At 60.4% G+C, this 27,533-nt stretch overlaps 1 protein-coding gene across 1 annotated transcript in view; it reads left to right on the top strand.

Moving 5' to 3' along the window:
• The window catches only part of NCOR2 (nuclear receptor corepressor 2), a 164,559-nt gene that overhangs the window by 95,489 nt on the left and 41,537 nt on the right, over positions 1 to 27,533 (top strand). The window contains exons 15-19 of the mRNA XM_081800960.1: positions 4,210 to 4,337; positions 5,659 to 5,831; positions 7,860 to 7,922; positions 19,997 to 20,139; positions 27,281 to 27,428. Coding sequence (XP_081657086.1) covers positions 4,210 to 4,337; positions 5,659 to 5,831; positions 7,860 to 7,922; positions 19,997 to 20,139; positions 27,281 to 27,428 — 655 coding nt within the window. The remainder of the gene's footprint in view (positions 1 to 4,209; positions 4,338 to 5,658; positions 5,832 to 7,859; positions 7,923 to 19,996; positions 20,140 to 27,280; positions 27,429 to 27,533) is intronic.

Genomic DNA, 27,533 nt, shown 5'->3' with positions numbered 1-27,533 from the left:
CATTGACGTGTCTGAAAAGCAGAGGTAGCCCCTTCCTCATGAGCTGCACAGTCGTTTGAGATGGAGTTTGGCCTCCGGATCTATCCCCGGGTCCACAGGTGTCACCTGCTACCAGTGGCAAGGGTCCTGGTGTGTTTTGTGAAAGAAGGATCCCTGAAAGCCTCATTCCTCAGTGTGATCCGGGAACTAGCAGCATCAGCCTCCCCAGGAAGCTGCCTAGAAATGCAGAGGCTCAGGCCCACCCCAGACACACGGAATCTGCATTTTCCCACTATCCCCAGCTGATTCGGGCACTGTCTAGATTGAGCAGCGCTAGTCTGGGGCAGGGGTGGGCACATTATGGCTCCTCAGGCCAAATCTGGCCCACTGCCTATTTTGTAAATAAAGCTTTATTGGCACAGAGCCATGCCTGTTGGTTTACATTTTGGTTGCTTTCAAGTTACAAACCGCGTCGAGTTGAGCAGTTGTGACAGAAACCAGTGGACCTGTGGCCGTACAGAGCTAACCTCTTACAGCAAAAGTTTGTCAGCTCCTTGTCTAAAGCACGAGTTCTCAAGCCTGGTTACCCATCAGAATAACCTGGGGATTTGTGATTGGTGTGGGCGTGGCCCTAGCGTCAGGACTTCCCAGAGCTCCCCAGGTGACCTGTGTGTGCGGCCATCAGGCAGTGGGAACCTTGGCTCTGAATCGCCCGTGAAAGCCAGCAAGTGCGGTTCCACAGCCGTGGATGGCCTGAGGTCCAGACGGGGAGCCGTAGTGGGTGTTCGTCCTCCTCTTTGCTGTCCTAGACCATCGAAGGCTTTCGGAGACTGACCTGGCTGCGGGGGCCTGTGAGTTGGGATCCCGTCTCGCCCCGTAAATCTGGAGTGAATGGAGCGCTCCTAAATCGGCCCGTTGATCTCCTGCATGCAGCAGGAGGCTAGACAGATGGTCATTATTGTGCCCGACGAGCCTCTGTCCCTGGAAAACGTGTTTCAGGCCAGGATGGGCCTGGGGTTCCTCCCTCTGTCCCCTGCACCAGTGCCACTCAGCTCGGCGTGCCGGGACACCTCACCCAAGGGAGATGGCGGTCAGGTCACAGGGCACCGTGAGCCCATCTGGGGGCTCTGTGCCACGGCTCCACGGCGGTGTTGCTCCGCTGCCCCTCCTCCCCACCCGTGCGCTTAGGGCTTGGGAGAGTGTCCGGGCGGGGGCACGGGTGCCTGGCACCGGGCTTGCACACTGGGCGGGAAGGGACGGGAATAGTGACCAGGCTCTAGTGCTGACGGGGACTCCTCTGAGCCTCCCCGCGAGGTGGGCACAGGTCGGGGGGATCTGGCTCAGAGCACCAGCTGAGGAGTGAGGGGCCCGCCGGGGCAGGCGGAGATGGCAGGAGAGGAGGCTGGGCGTAGCCGGGGCTCACTGCCGTTGACCGGGTTTGTCACTCGACGTCTCTGTGCCTCAGTTTCTTCTTCTGTAAAGTGGGAGAATGAAGGGGTTGGTAAAGGAGGTGATTGCAGTTCATAGAACAGTGCCTGGGGCCTGGCACTTAGAGCGATTTTTGTTATTCGTGCTGTGATGTGGATGATGATTCAGGGGTCAGGGTGGTTACGGGTCAGCCCAGGCTCAGGTGGGGGCTCGAGGAGTCTTGAACGGGGGACAGGGTGGGCTAGGTAGGAAGGGGCAGGGACGCCTAAAGACCCCCCCGCCACACACACACCCGAGGCCCCAGATTCTGGTCAGAGACTCTGAGTAGGGCTTTGGGGACCACGGGACCAGGCCATCAGCTCTCCTCCCTCTGAGACCGTGAGGCTTTGCCTCCCTGCAGGATGGGAACGTGGGTCACTACCCTTCCTGTCTCAGGTTGGCTAAGGGCATGGAGCAGGGTAGCACTTGCAGGGTGTTTGGTGTGGTGCCAGGGACAGGCCGCCTTTGTGGATGGAGCCCCAGCAACTGTTACTCTTGGTTTTTCGTCTTCTTCACTGTGCTTGGGATTCACAAGGCCAGGAGCCAGTCGACAGAATGTGCGCAGCTCAGTGTCAGGCGTGTAGTCAGCCCTCGGAGAGTGTTGGCATCTTCCTAGTGGGGTTTCTCCAGGATTCCGAGGGGGGAGGGCCACAGGAAGGGATGTAGTTCAGTGTGGCACAGATGCAGACCCCCCTGGGCCTCTGCCCCTATTAGTCAGGAGGCATTGGCGCGGGCTGGGCCCCCGTGGGTGGGGAGCTGCACCTCCTGGCTGTGCTGGGATGGGCAGTGGTCTGCTTTGTGGAGGATGAGATCCCGGGGCGCTTTGAGGCCCCACCAGGCTAGATCCAGGGAATGATGATAGGTGCCTCCTGGAGGGTGGCCTGGAGTTGGGCCCATGTGGCCGTTGGGAGGGACAGCAAGAAAACATTTGGAGTGAGGCTGCCTAGGCGGGGGGGTCTGAGTGCAGATGTAGCTGAAGGCAGGTGTTGGAAGATGCCAAGCTTCTTGTGGTTGGAAAGCCCCTGGAAAGCCTGGCGTCAGGCTCCCAGGTGTTGTAGAAGTCAGCAAATCTGACAGGTGGAGACAGTAGCCACACCAGGTGGCCCATGGGGCAGGGGACCCCTCCCCAATCAGCCACGCTATCTCTCCTGCCCTGGAGCCAGGTCCCTGACCCCTGCTCACCCCCCCTTGCCCTCGTCAGGTGAGTGTGCAGAGGGCACGCTGTGTTGGAACAAACCAGGAAACCTCTCTGTCCCCCTTTCCACTGCTGGGACGGACAGCTCCAAAAGAGACTTCGCCTTTTGGGTGTGAGAGGTGGCCATAGCTCCTAGGTGGCGGAAAGTTTATGCTTTAGTGTTTGAGGGGTTCTGGGGGTGAGGGACAGGCTACTTAAGGGCCAGCCACCGGAAATTGGCAGCAACATGGTGGGGGTGGAGGGGCTGCTCCAAGTCCAGCCGTCGTGCCCCTTGCCTCCTCCTACAGAATAGAGGGGGTTCTTGGAGACGGGGAGGCAGAGCCAAGCCAGGCGGGCCCAGGGCAGCTGCTGCCACAGCTTCAGAGAGCGCAGGGTTCCCTGCGAGCATGCAGACCACGCTCTGGGCCCCAGCATCCGCAGAACGCCCACCCCCCTGCTTCCTAAATTCCAGCCCCACGAGAGGGTCTAGGGAGGGGGTCGCGGGCCGAGGCAGCCTTGGGTGTCGGAGTCGGACGGGCGTGTGTTCCTGATGCGGAGGAAAGACGCAGGGAGGGAGCGACACCCCGCCTGCCCCCCCATCCATTGGCATGGTTTCTTTCTCCTTGTCTGATGATCGGTGTGACCATACCCCTGCCATGCACCCAGGGCTCTTCAGTGGCAAGGCTTTTCCTTTCACTTGGCTCATCGGCACGGAAAGATGGTCTGGTTTGGCAGTTGCCTGCAGGGAGGACTTTGGGGTGGCCGAGAGGATCAGTGTATGTTTTAAAAGAAATCAGGCAGGGCAGAAAGGAAGTCGGGCAACCTCTCGGGAAGGAGCAGGCCGCCCTCACTTTCTCTCCTGTCCTGACGTGGGCAGGCTCAGCGGCCCAGGGTGATGGGGCAGGCAGCCCCGTACGTGCCTTGCCGCTGGGCAGATGAAATAAGAGCCTTCGGGAGGAGGCTGGTTTGCTGTGAGCCCCATTCATCTCCCCCTAAAGTGGAGGTTCGCTTCCCCTTGATGCGAGGAGAGCAAGCCAGCTGTTGCAAGAGTGGGTCCTCGACATGGCAGCAAGCACCTTCAAATGGGCCCGGGGCCCAGGACACCCCTCCCGCCCGCCCATTCTGCAGATGTGGTGACAGGCTGAGAGGTGGCCTGAGCTTGGTCAGGGATGTGTCCCCAGGTTCCCTGGTGCTCAGTCTGCTCTGGCCAGAGGCCGACCGGCGGCCCTCCCTGTGCTGTTGATGGTGTCAGTCCCACTTTAACACCCACGCCAGACTCCAGTTCTGTGAGGGTGCTCTCATTTCCGCCTCCTGGCCCCGGGCTGAGGGGTAGGCATGCTGAAAAGCCCTGCTTTCAAGGGGCAGAATCAGCACAGAGAAGTTAAGATCCTCATCTAAGGTCACACAGCCACCAAATGGAGGACGCAGGAGTTGAGTCCAGGCTTCCGATTTCTACACCTTGCCTGGGACTCCTGCCTCCCCAGACCCCGTGGGCTACAGGACCCCAGGCTGTGGCTGGGGCTTGCTCAGCCCAGGTGCGGAGACTCACCTGTCTCACTGTTTTCCTCCTCCCCCTGCCCTCCCTCCAGCAGCAGCAGCAGCAACAGCAGATGCCCCGGAGCAACCAGGAGGAGAAGGAGGAGAAGGAGAAGGACAAGGAGGCCGAGAAGGAGGAGGAGAAGCCGGACGTGGAGAACGACAAGGAGGAACTGAGCAAGTAAGGCCGCCGGGCCGCCCAGCTGGGGCCCAGCCTCGCCCCCCCAGGTGGTGCGGAGCTGCTCCCGACTCCGCTTGAGGCTGTGAGGACAGCAGTTTGGCATCTACCGATTGCCTGCCGGGAAGGGAGGCGTTTTCGGCTCCGTCTGAACCTGACAGCCCCCCCTTCCGGAAGCCTGCCCGGCCCCCTCCCCTCTCCTCCCGCCCGCCCTTTCCTCCTCAAACCCTCTGGAGACCTCAGAGACTGATAGCTCATTTGAGCTCTACTCCTGAGCTAATAAATCTAGGCAATGACTTTGGAGCTCTTTGCCTCCTCATCTCCTCCCCCTCCTCCGCCAAGTCTCCCGAGATGCCAGGCGGGGGAAGGGGGATCAGAGAAGCTGGCGGAAGGACTAGGTATGCAGGCGGGCCCTGCCCTCACCTTTAGATTTATCGCTGTCAGCGTGAGCTCTTGCAGATCAAGGCACAGCCTCCCGTGCCTGCCAGGGGCGGGTGCCGAGCACAGCCAGCTGGAGATTCACGCCGGAGGGGGGGCGGGCACGGCTTCGTGCCAGGTACCTGGAAGAGGCTCAGGAATGTGGCTTCAGGGAACATCTGGCTTCGTTACCCCCTGTCTCCCAGACGTCCAGGCAGGGCCTTCGGGAAGATGAATGGGAGGCGGGGGCGGTAAATCCAAGCGGCCCCACAGTCAACCCTCCTGAGTCGGCTTCTGAGAAAGCCCCAGCCCTGGGTACGGAGGTCACATGCACCCCCACACACCTGGCTCAGCTGCAGAAGCCCAGCAGGAGACTTCCCTTTTGTGTGTGCTGCAAGGCACAGGGGCCCTTGGTAATAACTGGCAGCAAAGCAAGTGCCGTTTCTAGAGCCCCGCTGAGCCTCTGTGCTTTGGGGAGTGAGGTGGCCTTGTAGGTCGTACCCGCCTGCACCCCATGCACTTAGTGCAGTAGTCTTGCGGACGGGTAGCAGAGAGCAGCTCCCTGTTGGGTGTGTGAGATGGTCTTACAGACGGCCTGTGTGTAGCTCTCCCGTTTTCCTACCGGACCCCAGCCCTCCTTCGGAGAATATAAAGCTGAGGTTTGCACAAATACAGGGGCACTGCGGAGAGCCGGTAGCCGCGTCCCCTCGTCTGGTGCATGGAGAAGGCTTGCGGATTGCGGCCCACCAGCCCTTACCCCGAGCTTTCCCTGACTCCCAGCCTCTGACTGGTACAAACCCCCTGGCAGCCAGCACTCCTCGAGCTAAAGAAAAGCAGGTCTCTTGCAGCAGCTGTCTGGTTTCCTGACGCAGGCGAAGCCATCCCTGTCTCTCTCTCTGGCCTTCAGGGAGAAGACGGACGACACCTCTGGGGAGGACAACGATGAGAAGGAGGCAGTGGCCTCCAAAGGCCGCAAAACTGCCAACAGCCAGGGAAGACGCAAAGGCCGCATCACCCGCTCGATGGCCAATGAGGCCAACAGCGAGGAGGCTGTCACCCCGCAGCAGAGCGCTGAGCTGGGTGAGTTTCGGGCCGGGGAGGACGGTGGCTTCTGAATCCCAGCTTTAGCTTCCGGACTCACTGGGTGGCCTGGGACGAGCTCCTAAACCTCTCTGTGCGTCCTCATCTACACAGTACTTGCTGGGGTGTGGGAAGGGCTCAGTGGCTGTCAGCCCTGGTGTCCCGGAACTGGGAGGGTTCACGTAAAAACCCTGATTGCCAGTTTGGGTTCTGTTCTTTAATCAGAAGATCTGAACGTGCTTGGCCCCCGTTTCCGCCAGGTAGTGGTTGGCGCTGAGTAGCCACCACCCCTTTTTAGAAGGACCTGGGCACAGACTGTACCCGCCCCCCCACCCTGCCCCCAGCCCCAGTAGGCTTTTGGGTTCGTGCTTCACTTATGTGGGGCCTCAGTTTCTCCTGCTCAGCGGACATCCACCCCCAGGTGCTCTGAGCCTCATCCCCCTCCACCTCAGGTTGTGGGGGGTGGTGGGGGGAAGAGATGGATTGAGTAGCAGTTCTCAAGTTCAGCCACAGGGGGGCAGCCAACGTGTGTCTGTCATCTGTACCATTTTGGCTGTTGGGGGGCCCCACCTTCCCACCTCTGTGGGAGCCCCCCTCCCGGACCTTGAGTGCTCAGGCTGAGGCCCCAGCCACCAGAGTACCTTCCCAGGGTGGGAGTTGATGGAGGTGATGTTTCGTTCTCACAGATGCCCCCTATCCCACACCCAGGGTCCGTGCCAGACACCTGTCCCTTCTTCCTGTGGGAGATAATTTGTACCCATTTCATAGATGGGCTGTTTGAGGTTTAGAGAAAAGATGTTGCCTCCGTAGTCGGGGAGTTAACCGGGATTCAAGCCCAGCCCCGTTGGCCACAAATTTCATGTGAATCCTGTAGGCTCTCGCTGGCTGCCCCTTGGCGCCTAGAGGCCTATGCAGTGGTGGACCTAACTTCTGGGAAGCTCCTCTTGGGCCCCAGGCTGATGTCGGGGCTAGTCTGCTGGGTGTAAAACACCACCCCGGGCCCTCCAGCGGGCTATTCCAGCAGCCCCACCCTGAGCTCAGACTTCATAGCTTCCCTCTGAGGATCCCTTGGGAAGGAAGGGGGAAGTTCGTGAGGTCTCACAGATTGGCAGGCTGTGGCAGCAGGGAGTGGGGGCCTTCTCCCCTCTCTCGGCTTGAGCTGTTCCTTCTCGGGGGAGGCTGCCCTAGGGGGAGGGTGGGGGCCATCTCCCCTCTCTCGGCTTGAGCTGTTCCTTCTCGGGGGAGGCTGCCCTGGGGGGAGGGTGGGGGCCATCTCCCCTCTCTCGGCTTGAGCTGTTCCTTCTCATTTCCCTCCTGCTGGAACTTCCCTCCACTGGTCAGCTGGCCTCTGCCAGCACATACTCCGGGCCTGGTGCTGTTCCAGGCACTGAGTCCATGAAGCCGGTCCCTCATGTCTGCCCTCTTCATGAGGTCTTCAGCAATTTACAGGGCAAGACCTGGGCTCATATCTAGGGGACCTTGGAGGAGAGACCCAAAAACCGTGCCACAGCAGAGGCCTGGCCAACTCTGTGTGATGTCAAGGGGAGCCATGTCCCCCTTTCTAAAGCTTCATCCTGACCAGGGGGAGTTGGGGGAGAATATAGCAGTCACCCTGTAGCATTCTCAGTGAGAGACCTTATAAGCCCCAGCGGACAGTTGGCCATGTCTGAAACCATTTTTGATTGTCACAGTTTGAGTGGGGACTACTGGCATCTAGTGGGTTAAAACCAGGGGTTTAACGGCAAAGAATCACTCATACTGACAAGTCCACGCTCAGATGAGGTCCCTGCCCATCCAAAGCTCACATCCCTTGTTCCCCTGACCTTCATGCGGTCACCATGCTTTCAGGTAGGTCACCCTCTCCCCAACCAAGTGCATGCAGAGATCGTTCTCACAGTCCAGGCCCTGGACCACCTCAGTGTCCCCGCCCGTGAACTGGGCTGATTACACCACCTCCATCCCAGCGGGTTGTGTGGAGGCTGGACCGCCCCTCGGACTGCTGTCCATGCACCCCGTCTTCCTTTTTAGCTTCGATGGAGATGAATGAGAGTTCTCGCTGGACTGAAGAAGAGATGGAGACAGCCAAGAAAGGTGAGGGTCTCTGGGGGCTCTGACCCATCTCGATTGGCATCCAGGTCCTGAAGCTCGTGTGCTGGGGAGGTTGAGGCACATCAGGCCTGAACCACGTGCTCTGGTGCCATCTGGAGGGGCAGGCTCTGCTTTCGGGCGTTCTCAGATTGGTCACTTTTCCTTGGAGTCTCAGTTTGGCCCTTCAGGGGCTGCGTTGTCGGGCTCCACAGTGTGTCCCCAGGGTGACATCAAGGCACAGCTCCGAAACCGTGCAGCTCCTGCTGTGGACACGGGTCAGTGGACAGCTTCTGTCGCCTCCGGGGTCCGCAGGCTGCGGCCCCGTAGATCCTGGCAACAGCACACCTGGGCGTCTGGGAGGGGAGGCACAGAGCTTGCCGGCAGCCACTGCGGTGGGGTCACAGAGGCAAGCTGTGTCCCCCCCTCGGTTGTGTCATGTCCCTGGAGGCGGCTGGAGGCCATGTGAGGTAGTGCTGACCTCACATCCGCCTCCAGAAGCCAGCTCTGTGTTCACTGGAGCCCGAACAGCAGGGTCCTTCCCTTCCTGGCTCAGTGACCTGTCTCTGTGCCTCAGTTTCCCGTTCTGTGAAGTGGGAGGGGCATCCGCGTTGGCCGTGAGGGACCGGAGATAACAAGCATCGAGGGCCCTGAGGATGGGTCCTGCGCTGTTGGGGCTGCAGCCACGTGGGTTCCTCTTGTCTCTGGGCCGACTCCTCCCTCGCCCGTGCCCAACACTGACAGGGAGGCTGAGGCTGGGCGGCGCCTGAACCCTGTTTACCTGCCTGCTCTCATTTACTCTGATTCCAGCTCCCAGAGGGGCTCTTGTTTCCATCCTGTCTCACAGAGGAGGAAGTGACTAGCGGGGCCTCCAGCTCTCGTCCCCCTGGCCCCACAGGGCCCCACCGCTGACGTGCAGCTTCTTGTGCCCAGAGCTCCAGGTCGTGACCCACAGAGGGAACAAATGGCCTTTTTTGTGAAGGCCCCGGGTGCACGGGGGCAGGCGAGTGTGAGGACAGGGCGGCCTCCAGGCCCCCCCCTCCACCCTGGAAAGGGGCTGCTGTGTGACCTGAGTGCTCTGCCCTGGTGTTTCAGAAACCACCTAGGAGCAGCCCCAGACCTGAGCAGGCTCCTCCCGCCCTCCCGAGGCCCCAGGCCCCCCTGCCGAACTCCCCGCCCTGGAGCGAGACCCACCGAGGCCCTGGAAAATGAGAGGTTTTCAGCAGAGCAGTACAGTACGCGGGGGGCCTAGGCATTGTCTCTAGCTGCAGGGCACAGGGGGCTACACTGTTGCTTTCCTTTGTCCTCTGTCCACCGTGTGGTTCCAGGATGGATTGCACTACTGGGTGCAAAGGAGGCTTCCCTGAGAGCGTGTGAGCTTTTTCCTCTCTGTTATGTAATTTTGGCAAAACACGCATAACATAAAACTTACTGTTTACTATTTAAAAGTGTACAGTTCGGTGGCATTAAGTATTTTCACAGTGTTGTGCAACCTTCACCTCTTCCTGGTTCCAGAACATTTTATCACCCCAGACGGAACCCCGGTGCCCACAAGTGGTCACACCCAGCCCCCAAGGCCTGCCAGCCCCTGGCATCCACTCATCTCCGTTCCGTCTGTGGATTTGCCATTTACATGAATGGAATCCTGCAGTACGTGCTCTTCTGTGTCTGGCTTCTCTCCCTCGGCCTCACGTTTTCGAAGTTCCTCCACGTTGTAGCGTGTGGGCTTTGTTCCTTTTTATGGCCGAGCTCTGTTGCACGGCGTGGAGGGACCCCCCCCCCCACGCCCCCGTCCTGCTGATGCATTCATTCGTCCGTTGGCCCACGGTCATGGGGCTTGTTTCCACCTTGGGGCTATCGTGAACAGGGCCGCCGGGAACATTTGTGGAGGATTGCACGTTTTTTTAACCACACATGAGACCCCTGCATCTCAGCTGTTGGCAGCGATACCGCCCGGCACCCCCCACCCCACCCCACCCACTGGGGCGGTGAGGGGCTCCATGCACATGTCCCAGGACGGCCAACCGGTGCTCCCATGCCCCTCACTGCCCCCCCCCCCCAGAGTGTCTTCTGTTGTCACGGCGGCTCCATCCCTGGCTCCCTCCCTGTTGCCTGGGAACCGGGAGTTGGCCAAGTTGGCGGCTGTCCTCTCTCCCTCTGGGAAGGGCAGATCTGGGGAATGGGAGGTCGGCCGGGATGACTCACCAGCCGAGACGGGAGTGTGCCCCACTGTCTCAAGGTTGGGTCCTCACAGCGGCAGTGAGCTCATCCTGGGTCCTGCCCACAGAGACGGCAGTGCGAGAACTCCCTGGGGACTGTGCACGCCAAGGCCCTGCTCAGTGACATTTGTAATAATGCGATGAGCGCCAGCGTGCTCGTCTGCCGTGAATTACAGCAATCTGGACAATTACTGCTCAGGGTGGCTGTTAATGGCTGTGTGTTCCAGGCGGCGGGAGGGGGCGGGGCGGGCAGGCAGGTGCTAGCAGCCCCAGCGACTGCTCTCCAGCATGGGCAGGGGTGGGGAGGCTGGGAATGTCGTGGAGCCCCCTGTCCAGCCCTCAGCAACCCAGGAAGGCACTCAAGCAGCTATGCTTCAGGCAGATGGCATGCGCTCATCTTGCTACCCAGCCTCCCCATTGACCCAGTGCTGCACCCTGTGCAGGGCAGGGGTACCCAGAGATGAAGCGGCCTGGTCCCTCCCATGGGCAGCCCAGGGAAGCAAGCAGCCAGCTGTCCCCAGGGTCTTGGGGGTGCTGAGCCTACCTGGAGCATCCCAGAAGACTTCCAGCAGCCTGGCCTGGAAGGTTGAGCTGCAGAGGACACCCCCAGCCATCCCCAGAGAGAAACCAGGCCTTTTAAAAGCTCTGTGACCTCAGGCAAGTCTGTCAACCTCTTTGTGCCTCTGTTTCCTCATCGGTCTGGTGGGAATTAGAATATCGCCCACTGTGTGAGTTTCCCTAACAAGGCACAAACAGAGGGGGCCTTAGAAAAAACAGCAGGCGCTCTCTCCCAGCTCTGGAAGCCAGAGGTCCGAAGTCAGGGTGTGGGCAGAACCACGTTCCCTCTGACTCTAGGGAGGAAACCTGTCTTGCTTGTCCAGCCTCTGGTGGCTGCCTCGGTCCCTGGCGTTCCTTGGCTTGTGGGCACATGGCTCCCATCCCTGCCTCCGTCTTCACGTGGCTGTCTTCCCTCTGTGTGTCTTTGTCCAGATTTCCCTCTTCTTATAAGGACCCACCCTCATCCAGGGTGATCTCATGTCTGTAAAGAGTCTTTTTCCCAATAAGGTCACCTTTAGAGGTGGCAGGTGGACATGAAATTTGGAGGGAACACGGTTCTGTGAAAAACGAAACAAAACCCAGAAGAGCTTAGGGCAGCAATGTATCAGGCATATTGAGGGCCCCGTCACCATTTGTAACTCTCACTCGTCCCTCAGCCGTGTGACCCTGGCCTGCCCCGTCCCTGTCTTGGCCTCATTTCGCTCCTACTCTAGCATGTGGCTGAGACGCCATCTCCCGGGGGCATCGTAAGGGGGCATGAGCCATAAATGTACAGTTCTTAGTATACAGTAGGCGCTCAGAAGTGGTAGGCCCACAGTTCAATACAGCGACTCTGGAGCCCTTCGTGCTGAGTTCAAGCCCTGGCTGCTTGTGCACATGTTGGGGAAGTGGGCTGGAGGTGAGTGACCTGCTACGCAGGTGTAAAACGACACTTGGAGGAGGTTCCACAAGGCCAGAGAGGGTTTCCCCGAGGTAGGAGCCCTTGGGCTGGCACCCAGAGCACAAACAATAGTAAGTAACACTGCATGGTACTTCTCAGTATTCCTGGGTGCGAGGCAGGTGCTGTTCTTAGTTCCTCTATTCAGATTTGGAAACCAGAGCTCAGAGAGGTTACGTGAGCTGTCCCGGGTCACACAGCTCTTAATTGGTGGAGCTGGGGTTTGAACCCAGATACTCTGGTTACAGAGTGGGAGTGGGGCTGCTGTGAGGTTTGAATGAGTTAGTCCATGGCTTGGCTACTATTAATCAGATAAGGAGGGGCACCGGGCGCCTGGGGGGCTCATTCGGTTAAGTGTCCGACTCTTGATTTCAGCTCAGGTCCTGATCTCAGGGTCGTGGGATCGAGTCCCACGTTGGGCTCTGCACTCAGCACAGAGTCTGCTTAAGATTCTCTCTCTCTCTCTCCCTCTCCCTCTGCCCCTCCTCCTGCTCGTGTGTGTGCGCTTGCTCGCAAGCTCTTTTGCTAAGTAAATAAATAAATAAATAAATAAAAATATTTTTTAAAAATCAAATAATGAGGGAGGGAAGAGCATCCCAGCAGCAGGAACAGCATGTGCAAAGGCCTTATGGCAGGGCAGTGTGGTCAAGTAAGAAGATGTTGAAACACAGAGTGAGGGGGAGAGAGGCAAGGGATGGAGAGGCTGTTGGGATCCTGGCCTTACCAGCTGTGGGATGGAGTTTGGCTGTTATTCTCAGAGCATGGGGAGGGGGTGGGGCAGGGAACACAAAGCTGCAGGGTTCTGGGTGGGCAGGTGGGCACTTTCTCTTCTCGGGTGCATGGAGTCAGGGCTGCCTGCCCCGGGGCGCACACCAAGGAGGGACTGAGCATGTGCAAGAAGCAGCCTCCCCAGGAACCCGGCAGCTCCGGGGAGCTGGCTGCCCGCCCTCAGGCTCCGCGCCATGCTGGGCAGGAGGGGCAGGCCAGGCGCTGGGCTGGGATGTGAGGCTCTGGTTCCCCTGGGAAAGGTCAGCCTGGCCTGGCTCAGAGTCTTGACCCAGCTGTGCAGGAGGCCCGGGGCTCTGCTGGCAGCTCCTCTTGGTCCCCAGCATCTCGTCTCTGGTGGGCAGGGTGCCAGCTGTGGAGGGGGTGGGGAAGCCCCTGCTCACACCATTCTGGGCCAGGAACAGGCGCCGGCCTAGCTCCATGCTGCCAGCCCCTCCCTGGCCTCAGGTGGCCCGCCTGGTGAGGGCAGAGAGGCAAGGTGAGCCGCCCAGAGTGGAGGTGGCCCCGGGCAAGCCTCCTGGGCAGGGTGGAGCTGAGGCCAACCCCAGAACTCTCTCTCAGTAACCCTGGGCTTGCAGCACTCGCCCCCCTCACCCCCAACCCCCACCACTTAGAAACCACTAATGGCTTTGCACCTCCGAAGTGCTTGTTGTGAACACTGGCTGGTTTAATTAGTTTTTACGGATGAAGAGGCTAAGGTTCAGGGAGGGGAGGTGTGAGCCCCCAGCCACGGAGCTTGGAGAAGCAGGCCCTCCCCACGTACGTGCCGGTCGCCAAAGCCTCCTGCCGCCCATGCTGCAGGGACCGCAGACGAGGAGCAGCCTGTGGGCTCTGCCGGGACCGGGCACGCGGTGCAGTGGTTAGTGCTCCGGGCCACCTCCGGTGCAGGGGTCAGTGAGGGCCCAGAAGGGGACAGGGCCAGCCCTCAGTGGGTGCCTGAGGGAGGCTGACGTAGGGGGGCGGCGGCGGCATCAGGGCCGTTCGAAGGGACAGTGCGGCTCCCCAGGGCCAACGCGGGTGGGGAGCCGCTGCCGCTCTTGGGCTGCGATGGGGGAGTCACATCTTGGGCATGTTGCCTCCCAACCCGGATGCTCCTGGCGTGTGATGGTTCGGAAGGAGGAGCAAGTCGGGTTTCTGCACGACCTCGGGGTGGAGGGGGCGACCAGACTCCGGGGCGGGCTCGGGCCCCTGGGTTGCTCCTACAGTGAGGCACGCACCAGCTCACTTCGTTCCCAGGAGAAAAATGCGCTCGTCCGCGTTCAAGCTGCTGACTCCTCGGGGACAGCGCCTGGCAGCTCACACAGCAGTGCTGATGCGCGTTTTCACGTGGCAGGTGCTCCCCGGTTTGAGCACTTTGCACGCGTCACCGTACCAGCGAGTGTTCCACGTGTGTGGACGTACACGTGTGCACGCACGGGGACACACGCACTTGCGCTTTGCAGACGAGAGAGCCGAGGTCCGGAGGGCTGAGTGATGAGGCAGCATGTGCACAGCGGGTACCGGAGCCGCTCCGCCCCGGGAGCGCGCTCTGCTCTGTGGGAGGACCTGGCGCTGAGCGTGTCACGTGGCCTTGTCCCTGCGTGGTGGGCAAGGGACGTTAGGTCACACACAGGTGACTTCTTTTCATCTTGAGTGTCTTCTGGAGCGTGTGTTGGGGGGAGAGGTGGCTATTTGACATCCTGTGGATGATTTGTGGCTCTCGCTGCTGAAACTAGGGCTTATTTTCAAAAGCATAAATGGAAAGAAAAAGGTAAGTCAAAGTTCAGGCACAAAGTTGTCTAGCCAGGATCCTGACGGGATGTCAGGACTGGCCAGAGTTTTGGAAGCTCTGACACAGAGTCGGTGCCCAACAGGGTTGCCAGCTGAATGGCTGAGTCCGTGTCCAGCCCACCCGGGGCTTGGGGTTTCTGAAAGAAGGAAGTGCCGTGACTCAGGACTAAGCCTGCTGGATTTGTCCCCCTCTCCTTCGACAGTGTTTTGGGCAGAAAATTTTGTTTCACAAACTGGAGTTTCTTTTGGAAAATGGCAGCGGGCGGGAGGGGTGAGGATGTGCCCCTCTTGCAGGCGGCCTGTGCTTTTCATGGAGGGAACAGGACACCTCAGGGTTGGAAGGGGTTGGCCGGGGTCGGGGAGCCCCTGCGTTTCCTGGAAGGGGGTGCTGGTTTGCAGAGGGAGCGGCTGTGTGTTCCCCGGGGCGCAGAAGGATGGTGGTGTGCCCCCCTGGTGCTTCCAGGGCCCTCACTGCCCGGTTTATTACGTGAACTCACCGATGGTGGGCCGGGGGGTGGCTGTTTGTGCGGGTTCATAGACTCTGGGGGGGCAGCTGCCTGTGGCAGGGACCTCGAGAGGGAGCCGGGCCAGGGACAGGACAGGGACAGAGGCCTCTGTGGGGGCTGAGTCACTGCTCCCGCAAGAGCAGTTTGTCACAGGCCCCCGCACGGTGCACGGGAAGCTTCCTCTGACGGTGGCCAGAGCAGTCAGCGGCCAGGCTGAGCCCCCCAGGCCACGCTGTTGAGGCGCCCTTCCCACTGCCACCCCTGCGGCCACCCACTGCTCCTTTGTCTGCTTCGGGGCTCCGAGTATGTGACTCAGACCTCCTGGCTTGACTTCCTGTCTTGGTCAATTTCACTTCCTAGTTCCTGCCTCCTGATTCTTCAGAACGAAACTCTTTCCTTAGAAATTAGAAGTGGGGTCGGGGAATCCAGACCACAGGGGACATTGGGAGACACTGCCATCTGGGCACAGGAGTGGGACGCTTGTGGACAAGTCCCTGGGTGTGAGAGGTGGGCACTGCCACCGGCCTCATCTGGTGAGGGTCCAGGGCACCCTGCTGGGATATTCAGCCCCCCTCTCAGGAGCTCCTTCCTGGGAGCCGCAGGGAGGAGGCACAGGTGCCATGGGAGACCCGGGGGGCCCCCAGACCCAGACACACGGGGAGTCCGGAACTTTGTTCATTTGCCAGGTGCCTTCTGTGTGCCCGGCAGTTACGGGTGCAGAGACATGACAGTCAGTGAGCAGTGGAGCAAAGGGGCTAACTTCTGAGGGCAAGGATGGCAGGGTGGCTACGGGGGATGGCTTTAGAGAAGCTGGTCAAGGACTCTGAGGAGGTCTCACTTGAGCTGAAGGAGGACAGAGGCAGATTTGTGAAAAAGCCATGCAGGTGGAGGAAACAGGTAGTCCTGGGTCACACTCAGGGGCTGGGCATAAAAGGTCCCAGTGGCTGGAGTGGGTGAGCAAGGGGAGAAGTAGGGAGCGGGCTGGCCAGGTGGGTGGGGCTGGTTCTGCAGGGCTTCACGCGCCACACTGAAGCCTTTGGATTTTACTCGGAGAGGCACGGGTCGTCAATGGGAGATGGGCATTCTAAAAGCTCACTTGGACCTCCCTGCAGGGTGGGATTGAGGGACGCAGGCAGAACGTCCTAGACCCCTGACATGGTTGGGATCCCAGGATGAGGGGTGGGTGCACAGGTACGTCCGGGATGCCTGTTGTTCCTTGGGTTTCCGTGGGCAGGACATAAAGGCTGAGGGCTAAAGGGACAAGCAGGTCAGCGACCCTGGAGTTGGAGAAATCGGTCATGACCTGGATCTGGCTCCAAAGTTCAACCCCGTTAACTTTCAAACTCCCAGGAGCTGCCTATGACATCTCTGGCAGGTGTTTCTACGGGTGCAGGCTGCTCTGGTTTTCAGGGGTATCTCGGAGAGGGAGGAAAGACGCAGCTGTCGTCCCGAGACCCTCGGGACTCCAAACCCTTCCCCCGGCCCTCAATGGTTGGAGGTCTCATTTGCACTCGGAAGAGGCTCCTCAAATCCTGAGCTTCCTTCTGGAATGTGAAGCCAGGCCCGCCCATCCATAGACCAGTGGGTGCTGGAAGGAGTGCACGGCCCCTTTCCTGTGGTCCCAGACCTCCAGAGTGTCCCACGGAGGGCCTGGCAGCATCACGCCGGGTGGGGGGCAGACCGCAGGTGGAACTGGCACCGCGGGGAATGACAGTGGAAGAAGCTGTTTGCTCCCCGTCTGCTGGGGTGGAGAAGCTCTGTTTTTCTGAACCCTCATCTGTTCTTACCGCTGCTGCTGACGCCGCCACCGCCACGGATGGGGAGAGAGGGAGGGGGAAGCCAGTGCCAAGTTGGCCCGCCCCTTCTGAACCTGGGCTTCTGCCACGCTCCCCCGCCCGCCCGCTCCCGAGAGCCTCCGTCTGGAGGTCACATTCAGCCCTGACGACGCGTCTCGCTGGGTCAGGCAGCAGGAAGATCCAGCCCAGGCACGCAGCGAGGCTGCTCGGGGCACTGCTGCCCCGTCAGGCTTGGCTCTTTGGAGTCCGCCCAGCAGGGGCGTCCGGGGACTGGGGGCTCCCGGCCAGCACCCCTTGCTGAGCGTCTGTTCAGGGTGCACTTGTGCCCGGAGGAGCCTCGGACACGGTGCACCCTGGTGACGCCTGGCACGGGGCACGAGCACACAACTGACAAGTTCCCGCCGCCCGCCCCCATCGGCGAAGGGCACCTCGCACGCCCGCAGCTGCGGGGGGGACGGTGTCAGGACTAGCAGCGCGGGGGGAGCGGGTGGTAGGAGCCCTGGGCCACCGGGGCGGGCGGTGCGGAGCTGCTTCCCCGCCCTTCTCCGAGCCAGCCTCCGCCCGCCTGCCTGCCCTCCCTCCCCTCCCCTCCCCTCCCCTCCCCTCCCTCCCTCCCTCCCTCCCGCCGCCGCCGCCGCCGTTGGACAGAAGGATGTGAGGCAGAGCTGAGCCGGAGCAGACGCCAGCCACAAGCCTGCTCCAGCCACAAGCCTCGCGGAGCCCGCACCGCGGCCGCCCAGCCTCCTGCCTCCCAGCCCGCTGCTCCCAGCTCCACTCCCTGGAGCATCCTCCAAGCCGTATGTTTCCGGAAAACTTGGCCGAGGGGGAGACGCAGATGAGAGGATGTGAGTGAGGCCCCAGGAGGGGCTTGGGGTTGCTTTGGGTACTGGTGACAGGGACCTGACTGTGGCCAGCAGGCAGGGGACTCGGGAGTTCTGCACCCATGGGACCTCATCCCCACCCTTTCCCCTGGGGCCCCTTCCCCCCACCTTTCTGGCTGTCAGTCTGGGGCTCTTGGGGAGGGAGGGCAGGACCTGCTTGGGGCAGGCCCGGGGGGTCTTGGTTGGTGCATGCTCAGAGGTGCTCTCTCTAGCTGGATGGGCACTGGGGGGCTTTCAGCTGGGTCTAGTTTAGGTAGTCTGCTAGGCTCGGTGAGGTCTAAAGTGCTTGTCCCTGTGCCCGGCGCTCTCAACCTGGGGAACAGGAACCAGAAGGGGGCCCTGGCCAGCGACATGAGGACACTCACCCAGCCTCTCACGTAGCCGTTAGGAAACCGGGGCCCAGAGAACAGAGTGGGTGGCTGATACCACACAGCACTTTCCAGGCAGGGCTTCTGGACAACCCTGTCCAGGGCTCCTTCTTGAGCCCCCGCTCGCTTTTGGGAAGGGCTGGGTGACCCCGTCACCCTCATGAACTCCTGCTGTTGCCGCTGCCCCAAGTGGAGTTAATTAGGACCTAAAGCCCCAGCCAGCCTCCAAACCACCTCCTTATTTATGTGTTGAATTTGGAAATGTCAACCTCTCTGGGGTCCGGCCACCCCCTGGGCCCTCACTGTTGCTACCCGCCACCGCCCCCCCCCCCCCCAGCAGGCCCAGATGGGAGACCCGCCCTCTCCCGCCCAGGGTTCCGGCCCGACGTGTTTGCCTGGGCTCTCTTGGCCCCGGCTGGGGAAATATAAATAAACTCGCGTCCCGTCGTCCTCCGCCAGGTTCTGTGGAAGTGGCAGCTGCCGTTGGCGCAGGCGGAGGGAAAGGTCAGGGGGCCGGGTGACACTTGATCCCGTGCCCCAGCCCTCTCCTCTGCGCCTGTCCTTGAGGAACCCTGAGGAGCCCGCTGTGGAGCCACGTGGCCCTCAGCCTCCACAGGGGAGCAGGTGGTCTGTGGGGCTGGTACCACCTCCACCCCACGGGGTCCAGAGCCAGGAGAGCCGAAAACCTGGGTCCCCGCTCCCACTCTGCCCTTGGTCTAGCCCCATAAGCTCAGGAGTGGCTGTGGCCCCTTGAGCCTGTTTTCCCCACCTGGGGTGGGGGAACAGTCACGACCTCGGCAGCAAGCACGAGACAGAACCACGTCTTTGAAGGGCTCTGCAAACTCCAGGTCCCTCAGCCATGTGATGTGGCGGTTTGTTGATGTTGTTCTTGTTGCAGTTTTATTTTCATGGGAACCTGGTACATAGCGAGCCGTGGGCACATGTTAGAATGGATGGATGGATGGATGGATGGATGAACAAATGAATGACAGAAAATGCCAACACAGACTGTTGGCCCCTCGGGGTCCTGCACCCCTGCAAAATCCCCGTCATAGCCTCCCTGCTTGCAGCTTGATTTGATTCAAGGAAACTGGCCTCAAACTTCGTTATGGGCAATCTTTCGTTAGCCGTTACAAGTCTAGCTCCGGGGCTCAGAGGCTGCCGTGTTCCCAGCAGTGTGACTCAGGCTTCATGCCGGCTGCCCTTGGGGGGCCCAGTCCTGCCCCGTGGCCCTTGGGGGTCTGGAGCCTGCCGTCTGTCCCTCCGGCAGCCCCCGGGAAGGGGCCAGCCCTACCCGCTCAGGCTGACCTGGCCGCGCAGGGCATGCCGAGTACATAGAGATGCTGCTGTGTGTGGCGTGCCCGTGTGTGCCGGGAGCTCCGGGGGCAGATGGGCTGAGACCTGGGGCCGGGCTTCCCAAGTGCGGCGCCTACGTGCAGGGCGCTGCGTTTTTGCTGAGCCTGCTGTTTACGGTGTTGAAACTAGAATGGGGTGTGGAGTGGCGGGGGGTACAGCTCTGGCCTGAGTTTGTGGGGCTGGAGAGAACTTCCTCCAACCTAGGTGGGTTTGGGGTGGAGTCTGCCAATTCCTGGGGATTTCTCCCCCTATCAGGAGTCGGTGAAGCTGTGAGAAGCTCACAGAGATGGGGGAGGGGGCTGTATCGGGGGGGCAAGTCTACTGCCAGCCCCTGAATCAGCCTGTGGGCCCCAAGCCCATGATGGCCTCGGGCTCCAGAGGTACCCCAGTTAACCTGCGGGAAGAGGCTCCTGGCTCCAGCTCACACTCACCCAGACCCCAGCCTCCCTGCCCTGCTCACACGTCCCTTCCTTTTCTCTGGCCCTGGCCCGGTGTGGCCGGAAAGCAGCCCTGTCTCCCGAGGCCTGAGGCCTCATCTGCAGCTGTGAGGGGCCGTCTGTGCCAGGCCGCCGCAGCCAGGGGAGGCGAGAGAGGTGGAAGCCTGGGCGGGTCTGGGCCCCACGCCCCCAGGATCCTCGACGGTGGCCTTGGCGGGGGCGTACCCAGGGCGAGCAGCTTCCTGCCCCCCTCGGGTCTTGGAGCCCGGGCCTTGCCCATGTAGCCTGGGCGGGGAGGGGTGGTGGCCAGGCCCCCATCCCCAGCTCTCCGGCGCCCCCCAGCCCACTGTGTCTGCTTTCGGAGCAGGGAGCCTCGTGCCTGGATTCAGAGCACTTTCGGCCTGGGGCTTCAGGCCATGGGCACAGGCCCCCTGCCGCCCCTCACCTGCTGCCCTTCCCTCCACAGGTCTTCTGGAACACGGCCGGAACTGGTCGGCCATCGCTCGGATGGTGGGCTCCAAGACCGTGTCTCAGTGTAAAAACTTCTACTTCAACTACAAGAAGAGGCAGAACCTGGATGAAATCCTGCAGCAGCACAAGCTGAAGATGGTGAGCACCACCCCCAACCCGCATCCCGCCTGCCAGGGCCTCGAGTGGGGGCTGTGCCCAGGGGCAGGTGTCCACCAGTGTGCTCGTGCTTAGTGGTACCCGAGGGCTGCCTGCAGGAGTGGATCTGTGTCGTAAATCCCCGCCCCGGGCACTGGGACGGCCCCGTGTGCCAGTCTCGCCCTCCCGGTGCCCCACCTCAGCTCCTTTGCTCTCCTGGGTCCGACACTTCTGGGCGTGTGGAGAAGGGGCATGGCGGGTCGGGCACTGCCTCACCGAGGACTGTGGCTGTCCTCACTGGAACGACGGCCCCGGGGCAGATGAACCCCAAGTGAGTGTCTCCCCGACCCTGTTTCACCTCACAGTCTTAGGGCTGCCTCGGGGAGGGAAGGACAGGTCAGGGAGCTCGCCTCGCCGAGCGTGTAAATGGTCTCTACGGAGAGGACCGCTTCCTCCACGGCTGATACTGTGAAGGGAGGACCATTTAGGGGCAGCCTCTTCCCTTCCTCCTCTCCCCCCCCTCTTTCTTTCCCTACCTCTCTCTCTCTCTCCCTCCCTGATTCCTGCCCTTTTGGACACGCTTGTGACATGCCATGCACTGTCACCATTACAGATCGGGGAAACTGAGGCTCAGCCAGGCTCATAAACAACGGACTGGGGGTTTGACCCACACCTGTGTGACCCGGGGACCCATGCTCTGGATCACCAGGCTGCATATTTCCTTGTAGATATGAAGGTATAAGAAAGGGGCACATAACTGTCCTCCCCAGGACCCTCTTGGCCACCGGCCCCCCCGCCCCTCCCCCCCGATCGGGTATAAAGTACGTGCAGCCTGTCCTGAGGGGCAGTGCTGAATGGCTCCCCCCACGCAGCCCACCGGGGTGCCCAGACTGCCGAGGTCACGCAGCGTGGCAGGCAGGCCGGGGGTAGAATCACCCCACTTGAATGGTGCTTGAGCGCTGTGCAGATTTTACGGGCAACCTCCCCGGCCGCCCTGGGTGGGATCTTCCTGAATTGAGTGTGTAAGCAGCTTCTGGCTTTTCGAGGCCAGCTGCGGAGAGAACTGCTTCCTCCACGGCTGATGCTGGGTCGTGCCCCTGTCGGCAGGGCTGAGGCCGACCCTCAGTCTGCAGCTGAGCTCTTGTCTGTCCCCCATTCCCGGTCACATGTGGTGAGGCCAGACCACCTTCTCCTTCCCTCCCTGCTGTTCAGATGGTCCTTGGTGCTCCTTGAGCTTCTGGCAGTGCTCCCTGGTACCCCAGGAGCTCTCCTTTTTTTCCTAGATTTTCTAGGACTCTGGTTTCCGCAGGGAGGAAGACTCAGGGAGGCCTGAGGGCACAGAGCATCTGTCTTTAACGCCTGTTGAAATCCCTTAGAGCAGGAGGATTGCTGAGCCCTGAGCAGCAGTGGCTGGGAGGGGCTTGCAGGGAGGCAGCCTCTGTGTATACCAGCTAGGGATTAACTCGGGGGGGGGGGTCGGGGGGGGCTGCTGAGGAGGTCTTCCTGCTCCCTCCCCCCTCCTCCTCCCCCAGCCAGCATCACACAAACCCGGCCATAGCTCAGGTTGTTGGGTTACAGGCCTCCCCTCCCAGATTCCCTCATGGCACGGTCCTGCTGTGCCACCAGGGACCCCGAACTCGAGAGCGTGGGTTGGAGGACCAGAGACCCCAGCAAGGTGGATGGTGCAGCATGGACTCGGGGCGAAAGTGAGGTCAAGTCCCAGCTTGATGACGTGGCACCTGTGAGACCTTGGGTGGCAATTTCGGCCCACCGGGCCTCCGTTCCCTCATCTGTAAAGTGGGGGAATAACGGCCCTTAGCCCGAGAACTCCGGTGAGGACTCAGTGAGTGGCCGCCCGGGAGGAACCGAGCGCCTGCCAGAGGGAGCGCCCTGACTGCTATCTCTGGTGGTGGTAGTGTTTTACTTTAAAGCCACTGACCCCCTTTTCTTCTCAGGGGTGTGGGAGGCGCTCTCTCAGATGGTGTGTGCGGGAGTAGCCGTTGTAGGGACTCGGGCCGAGAGACCCGGATTCTGATCCAGATCTCGCCGCTTACTAGCTGTGTGACCGTGGGCAAGCGGCTTGTCCTCTCTGGGCTCAGTTTTCCCAGCTATGCAGTGGGGGCAATGCCAGGGTCCCCCTTGGAGGGCTGTTATGACACTCATCCTAGTGGATGCATGTAAGGGCTTGGAACGGCCGGGCACGATGTGAGCGCCCCACAGCCGAGAGCTACCGCCGACGCCCGGTGGCTGGGGTCACGCATCTCCCTGGGTGCGTGTTGTATGTGGAGTGGGGCTGCTCTAGACTGGCTGAGTGGTTGGTTGATGGACTGATGGATGGAGTCAGTAAGTCAGTGTCTTTCATCTGAAAGGCAGTCCGGGCTGGTGGAGAGCAGGGCTCTGAGCTAGAGAGCCAGCAGCCGAACGGTGCCCGCGGGCACACGGCCTCCCCACTCTGGGCCTTGGTGTCCTCTGTAAAGTGAAGGGAAGACTAGGACCCACCATCAGGGTTGTGGTGAGGAGTGGAGGAGTCCTTTGTAAGGGGCGGCGCCGAGCCCAGGGCCAGCGCTCAGTGGGTGCTGGGTGTTATCCTCGCTGTGCACTGAGCAAGCCTTTCTTGAGCGCCCGCTGTGTGCCAGGCCAGCAGTGTGTGTGGGCTTTCCCTGCGGGGTGGAGGAGCTGTGGGCATTCCTGTAGTGGACGGCGGGAAGCCGTCTGCCAGGGCTGGGCTCTAGATGGGTTGTGCTGGTCTGAGAGGAGCGTAGCTGAAGCTGATGGAGGAGGCTGCCCTCCTTGTTGCCTGACCCTGAGCACTGGTGGGTGATGAGGCCGGGAAACCACGGAGGGGGTTTGAACCCAGGTCTGTAGGAGCGTCCCTTCGTGGACCTGTCCTCCACTAGACAAGGCTCACACAGGACTCAGCAGAGCCTGGTCTTGTTGGGTGAGCCGTGGACCAAGTGCATTGGACCAGAAGATGGGGCCAGCAAGCCGTGTTCTGAGGCCTACAGACGGGTGGACCTTGCTGACCACTTATTGGTGAGAAAAGGCAATTTGGGAGTGTGGGGCTGGTTCTTGTTCCCGGCTGACCTTGAAGGAGCAACGGAGGAAGCACAGTGAGCAGATAGAGGGACCCATCACGGGAAGCTGGGCTCAGCCTGGGTCCATCCATCCTGACAGGGGCCACCCAAGCTGCAGGGGTGAGTTCCCCGTCACTGGACTATGCAGGCAGGCCTCACAAGATGCTGCTGAACTCCATGACCTCTGCCTCTCACCGCTCCCTGGCCCTCTCCAGTCCCCAGGAGGAAGCTAGGTCCTTATGAATTCTGAAGCAGGGGCAGCCACCTCTGGCCATTGGCCAGGCCCCATCTGGAGCTCAGAAAGACATGTCACCCTTGTCCAGTGCAGGAAGGAGCCGGGGAAGCAGAGGGTCAGTGGGTGTCCCCTCCCGCTTTACACCAGGCCTGGCCTGAGCGTGGCCATGGGGCGACGTCAGCAGGAAGCAAGATCGGGTGGGCAGGCGAGCATGTCCCAGAGTTATGTAACATTTGGCATTAGTGACTTCTCGGAGGTTTTCCCTCCCCCTCCTTATGGCCGAAGGTTACCCTTTTCTCCCATCTGTGAATCCAAGCCCTGGGGCTCAGCTTCCGTGTTTCTCCGTCTCTGTCTCAGCCCAGGCCCTGCCTTGCCTTGTTTTCCTCTGTTGTCTCCTCCATCCGAGGCTGCATAGGCCGGCAGAGGGACATGGTCTGGGCAACCAAGTGCTTAAACCTCACCTGCATTCAGATCTGGGCTACTTAACTCGTGAGCTGTGTGATCTCTGGAAAGTGTCTTTGCCTCTCTGAGCCAGTGTCTGTGTCTATCAAGTTCATTCATGTGAAGAAATAGTTACAGAGCATCTGTTCTGTAGGCGCCAGGCGCTGTTTCAGGTAGGCTGGGAGCATAGCAGAGAACGAGGATGCGGGCTCCTAAGGGGCTGATTCTAGTTTGAGAGACAGATTAGCGTACAAATAATTCCTGATTGTGGTCTGCAGGTGATAAGGTGAGGGATATAGTTGAGAGTGATTGATGGAGGGGGGCAAGGATCAGCTGATTTTGACAGGGTAATAGGGAAGACATCTCTGAGGAGGTGATGTCTGTCTGAGCAAAGCCCTGAATGAGGTGAGGAAGTGAGTCGCACTAGTGTCTAAAAGGATGTCCAGGCGGAGGAACGACCAGTGCAAAGGCCCTGTGGCTGGGGCGCTGTCAGCATGTTTGCACAAGGAGGCCAGTGTGTTTGTAGCAGGATGACCGAGGAGGGCAGAGGTGGACAAACATTTCGGAGAGGTGGGGGGATCCAGATGTAGATCGTGCAGGGCTGTATGGAGTGGGGAGGACTTGGGGTTTTATATCAAGGGTTTCAGGGAGGCCCTGGAAGGTCTGAAGCAGGGAGCAGCGTACTCTGGCTTGCAGAGCAGTGGCGTGTAGCCATTGACTCAATCCAGGAAAACGCCGGGCACGTAGTAGGTACTTTGTAAACAGCTGCCGTAATGATACCAGTTTCACCAGCATCTCCTGTTCCACACACGCCTCCTGATTCTGAGGTATGGGGCCATGTGTGCAGGGATTTGGGGTAATTCCTCAGACGCTCCGTGAGTCCCAGCCTCTCAGACCTTGTGTTGGTATTCAAGTGTTGACGTCATACTTGCCCCGCTTGGCCTGTGGTGTCCTGGGCTGCTGGGTCTGGCAGCCTTCAGACCGGACTCGAGTCCCCATGAAGATGCACATCCTGGCCAGGCCCCCAGAAGCCCCTGTTCCCTGCCAGGCTCCCAGTGTTGCGGAGTCCCCACCCAACCCTCCCCCGCCACTGCCACCCAACACCCCCCTGCCCTGGGCAGCCAGTCGACTGCCTCACCCAGCCTGAGCACAGGAGTGAGTCCCTGTCTGCTAAAAATAGATTGGGGAAGAAGGGGGAACCCTCAGCCGCACCCACAGAACCCACATGCCACACAACTTTCTCGCGCCTCCGTGGGCTCCAGCTGGGCCTCTGGGAGAAGCTCGGGGTTTGGGGCAGGGCCGGGCCAGCCCCTGGAGGCGGGTGGATGGCGGAGCTGGGCGTTCCCACAGTGGCCAGGGGACATTCGGCAGGGTGGGGCTATGGCCCTGGCCTGTTGGTGACGGAAACCGTGACTAACGGGCAAACGGACGTTTTCCTTTTCCTCCCCATGTTCTGAGCGGCTATGCTCAGAGGACCCCCATTTGCTCAGGAAGGAGGCAGGACAGGAAGTGATCCCACTCCCAGGCTGGGGCTGGGGCTTGGGGACCCCCCTGAGATCTGTTCCCAGCCCAGCCATGGTGAGGGCCTGGGGCGGGCAGACCCTGCTGGTACCTGGGACAGGCAGGGCATTTGCCCCGAGCGTGGGCTGTACCGCGTTTTGGGTAGGGTGGCTTTCTTCCAGGGGGCTGGGGGATTGGTGGAGGGGAGATACATTAGTTTCCTGTTTTCTGTAACAAAGTACCACAAACTAGGTGACTTAAAATAATAGAAATGTATGCTGGAGACAAAAGTCTGAAACTGAGGTGTCTATAGGACCCTGCTCCCTCCGGAGGTTCCGGGGAGAAGCCTGCCTTGCTCCTCTAGCTTCTGAGGGTGGTCGGTCATGCTGGACGTTCTTTGGCTTATAGACACATTGCTCCCCTGTGTGCCTCTGTGTCCAAATTCCCCTCTTCTTATAAGGACACCAGTCGTACTGGACTCAGGGTCCACCCTAATCTAGTATGACCTCATCTTAACTAATTTCATCTACAAAGAGCTTATTTCCAAATAAGGTCACATTCTGAGGTTTGGGTGGACAGGGATTCTGGGGGAATAATGTTCAGCCCTGTGTGAGGGGCTTCATTGAGACCGTTGGCATGTCTGAGATTGTTGAAGGTTCTGCTTCCTTCCTCAGAGACCCCAAAGGGCTCAGGCTGGGACCCTCCTGTCACTCCAGCTACATCGGGGTGGGTCGTCCCCTCTTAGGAACCAGTCCACTGCCTCTGGGAGTCCCTGGTCACCATGAGACCCTAGCACTCTGCCACCGTGTGTACCCCAACTACCAACTATGTGTTTAAGTCCCCAAGGCTGCCCCTTCGGTCAGTAAGTCAGCCCGCACATGTGCTCTGAACCTCTGCCTGGCCCCTAGGGGCACCCCACCCAGAAGCTGCCAGCCAGGAGCGAGAAGCTTGTTACCGACCTGGGGGATAGGCATCTGGCTCTGTGAGTAAAGCAGCCGGGCTTCCAGGGACCAGGGTGCCGTGTGGAGGGACATGCAAGGCTCTGCAGTGAGAGCCTTCTTTCTGTTCCTTGCACACACTGAGCTGGGCCCCACCTCGGGGGTCTCTGCTTGCAGTTCCCTCTACCTGGACCACCGTCCTCCAGGGCTTTGCCTGGCCAGTTGTCTCTCAATGCCCCTACTCGGCTCAGATGTCACCTCCTTCAAGAAGCCTTCCCCATCCATCTAGCCCCCACCCTGTCTGATTCCAGCTTGCTCATTCCCCCATCTTTGAGTCTCTTCTTCTTAAGTGACGTGTTATTTGCTGGTGTCCCTGACTGGAAGACCTCTGTGGGCAGGGACCTTGTCTGCCTCATTCATTGTGTGTCCTCAGCCCCGAGGCAGTCCTGGCACGCAGGAGGTGCCCTGGAAAGACTGGGGAAGTGAGACGATGAGTTTCCCAAACCAGCCCTGTCTCCCGGGGCTCAGTGAGGGGCACAGGGGACATGCAAGGGAGCTTCACTCATTCCCTTGCTCCACACGTAGTGACTCTGCCTGGGAGGGTGTCCTCTGGGGTGTATGGTCACTGCTCTGGCTGGGATAGGCAGAGAGGCTGGAGCAATCACGGGGGCCTTTAGGCAGAGACAGCCCTTCCTCACCTGTTCCAGAAGGATGTCAGGGCAGCTGATAGGCCAGGCTGCGCCGTATGTGTATCTGGGACTTGATGGAAGAATAAAACCCTCGGTAAAAATAACCACTGGCATGCTTGGCCGCTACAGTGGGGCGTGAGGGGGGAAGGTCGCCTCATGGCCACTCGGCTGGTGTCGCTGTCCATTACACCTGTGGTGAGGCCTCAGGCACAGGGAGTCCCCGGGCTGACGGCCCAGGCTGTGACCGCCACTGTCCCTGTGCCCTAGGAGAAGGAGAGGAATGCACGGAGGAAGAAGAAGAAAGCCCCAGCTGCCGCCAGTGAGGAGGCTGCCTTCCCGCCTGTGGTGGAGGACGAGGAGATGGAAGCATCGGGTGCAAGCGGGAATGAGGAGGAGATGGCGGAGGAGGCAGAAGGTGAGGGCAGGAACTGAGCTGTCCCAGAAATGTCTGGGTCCTTCTGCAAAGAGGCCTGGACTGCCTTGGAGGGGGAGCATGGTGATGGTGGTGACGGTGGTGGTG

The sequence above is a fragment of the Leptonychotes weddellii genome, chromosome 13, assembly GCF_054177405.1.
Source record: "Leptonychotes weddellii isolate Sample4059 chromosome 13, ASM5417740v2, whole genome shotgun sequence".
In the NCBI taxonomy this organism is placed as follows: Eukaryota; Metazoa; Chordata; class Mammalia; order Carnivora; family Phocidae; genus Leptonychotes; species Leptonychotes weddellii.
Note: the sequence above shows the minus strand (reverse complement) of the source record. Positions and strands in the feature narration are given on the sequence as shown.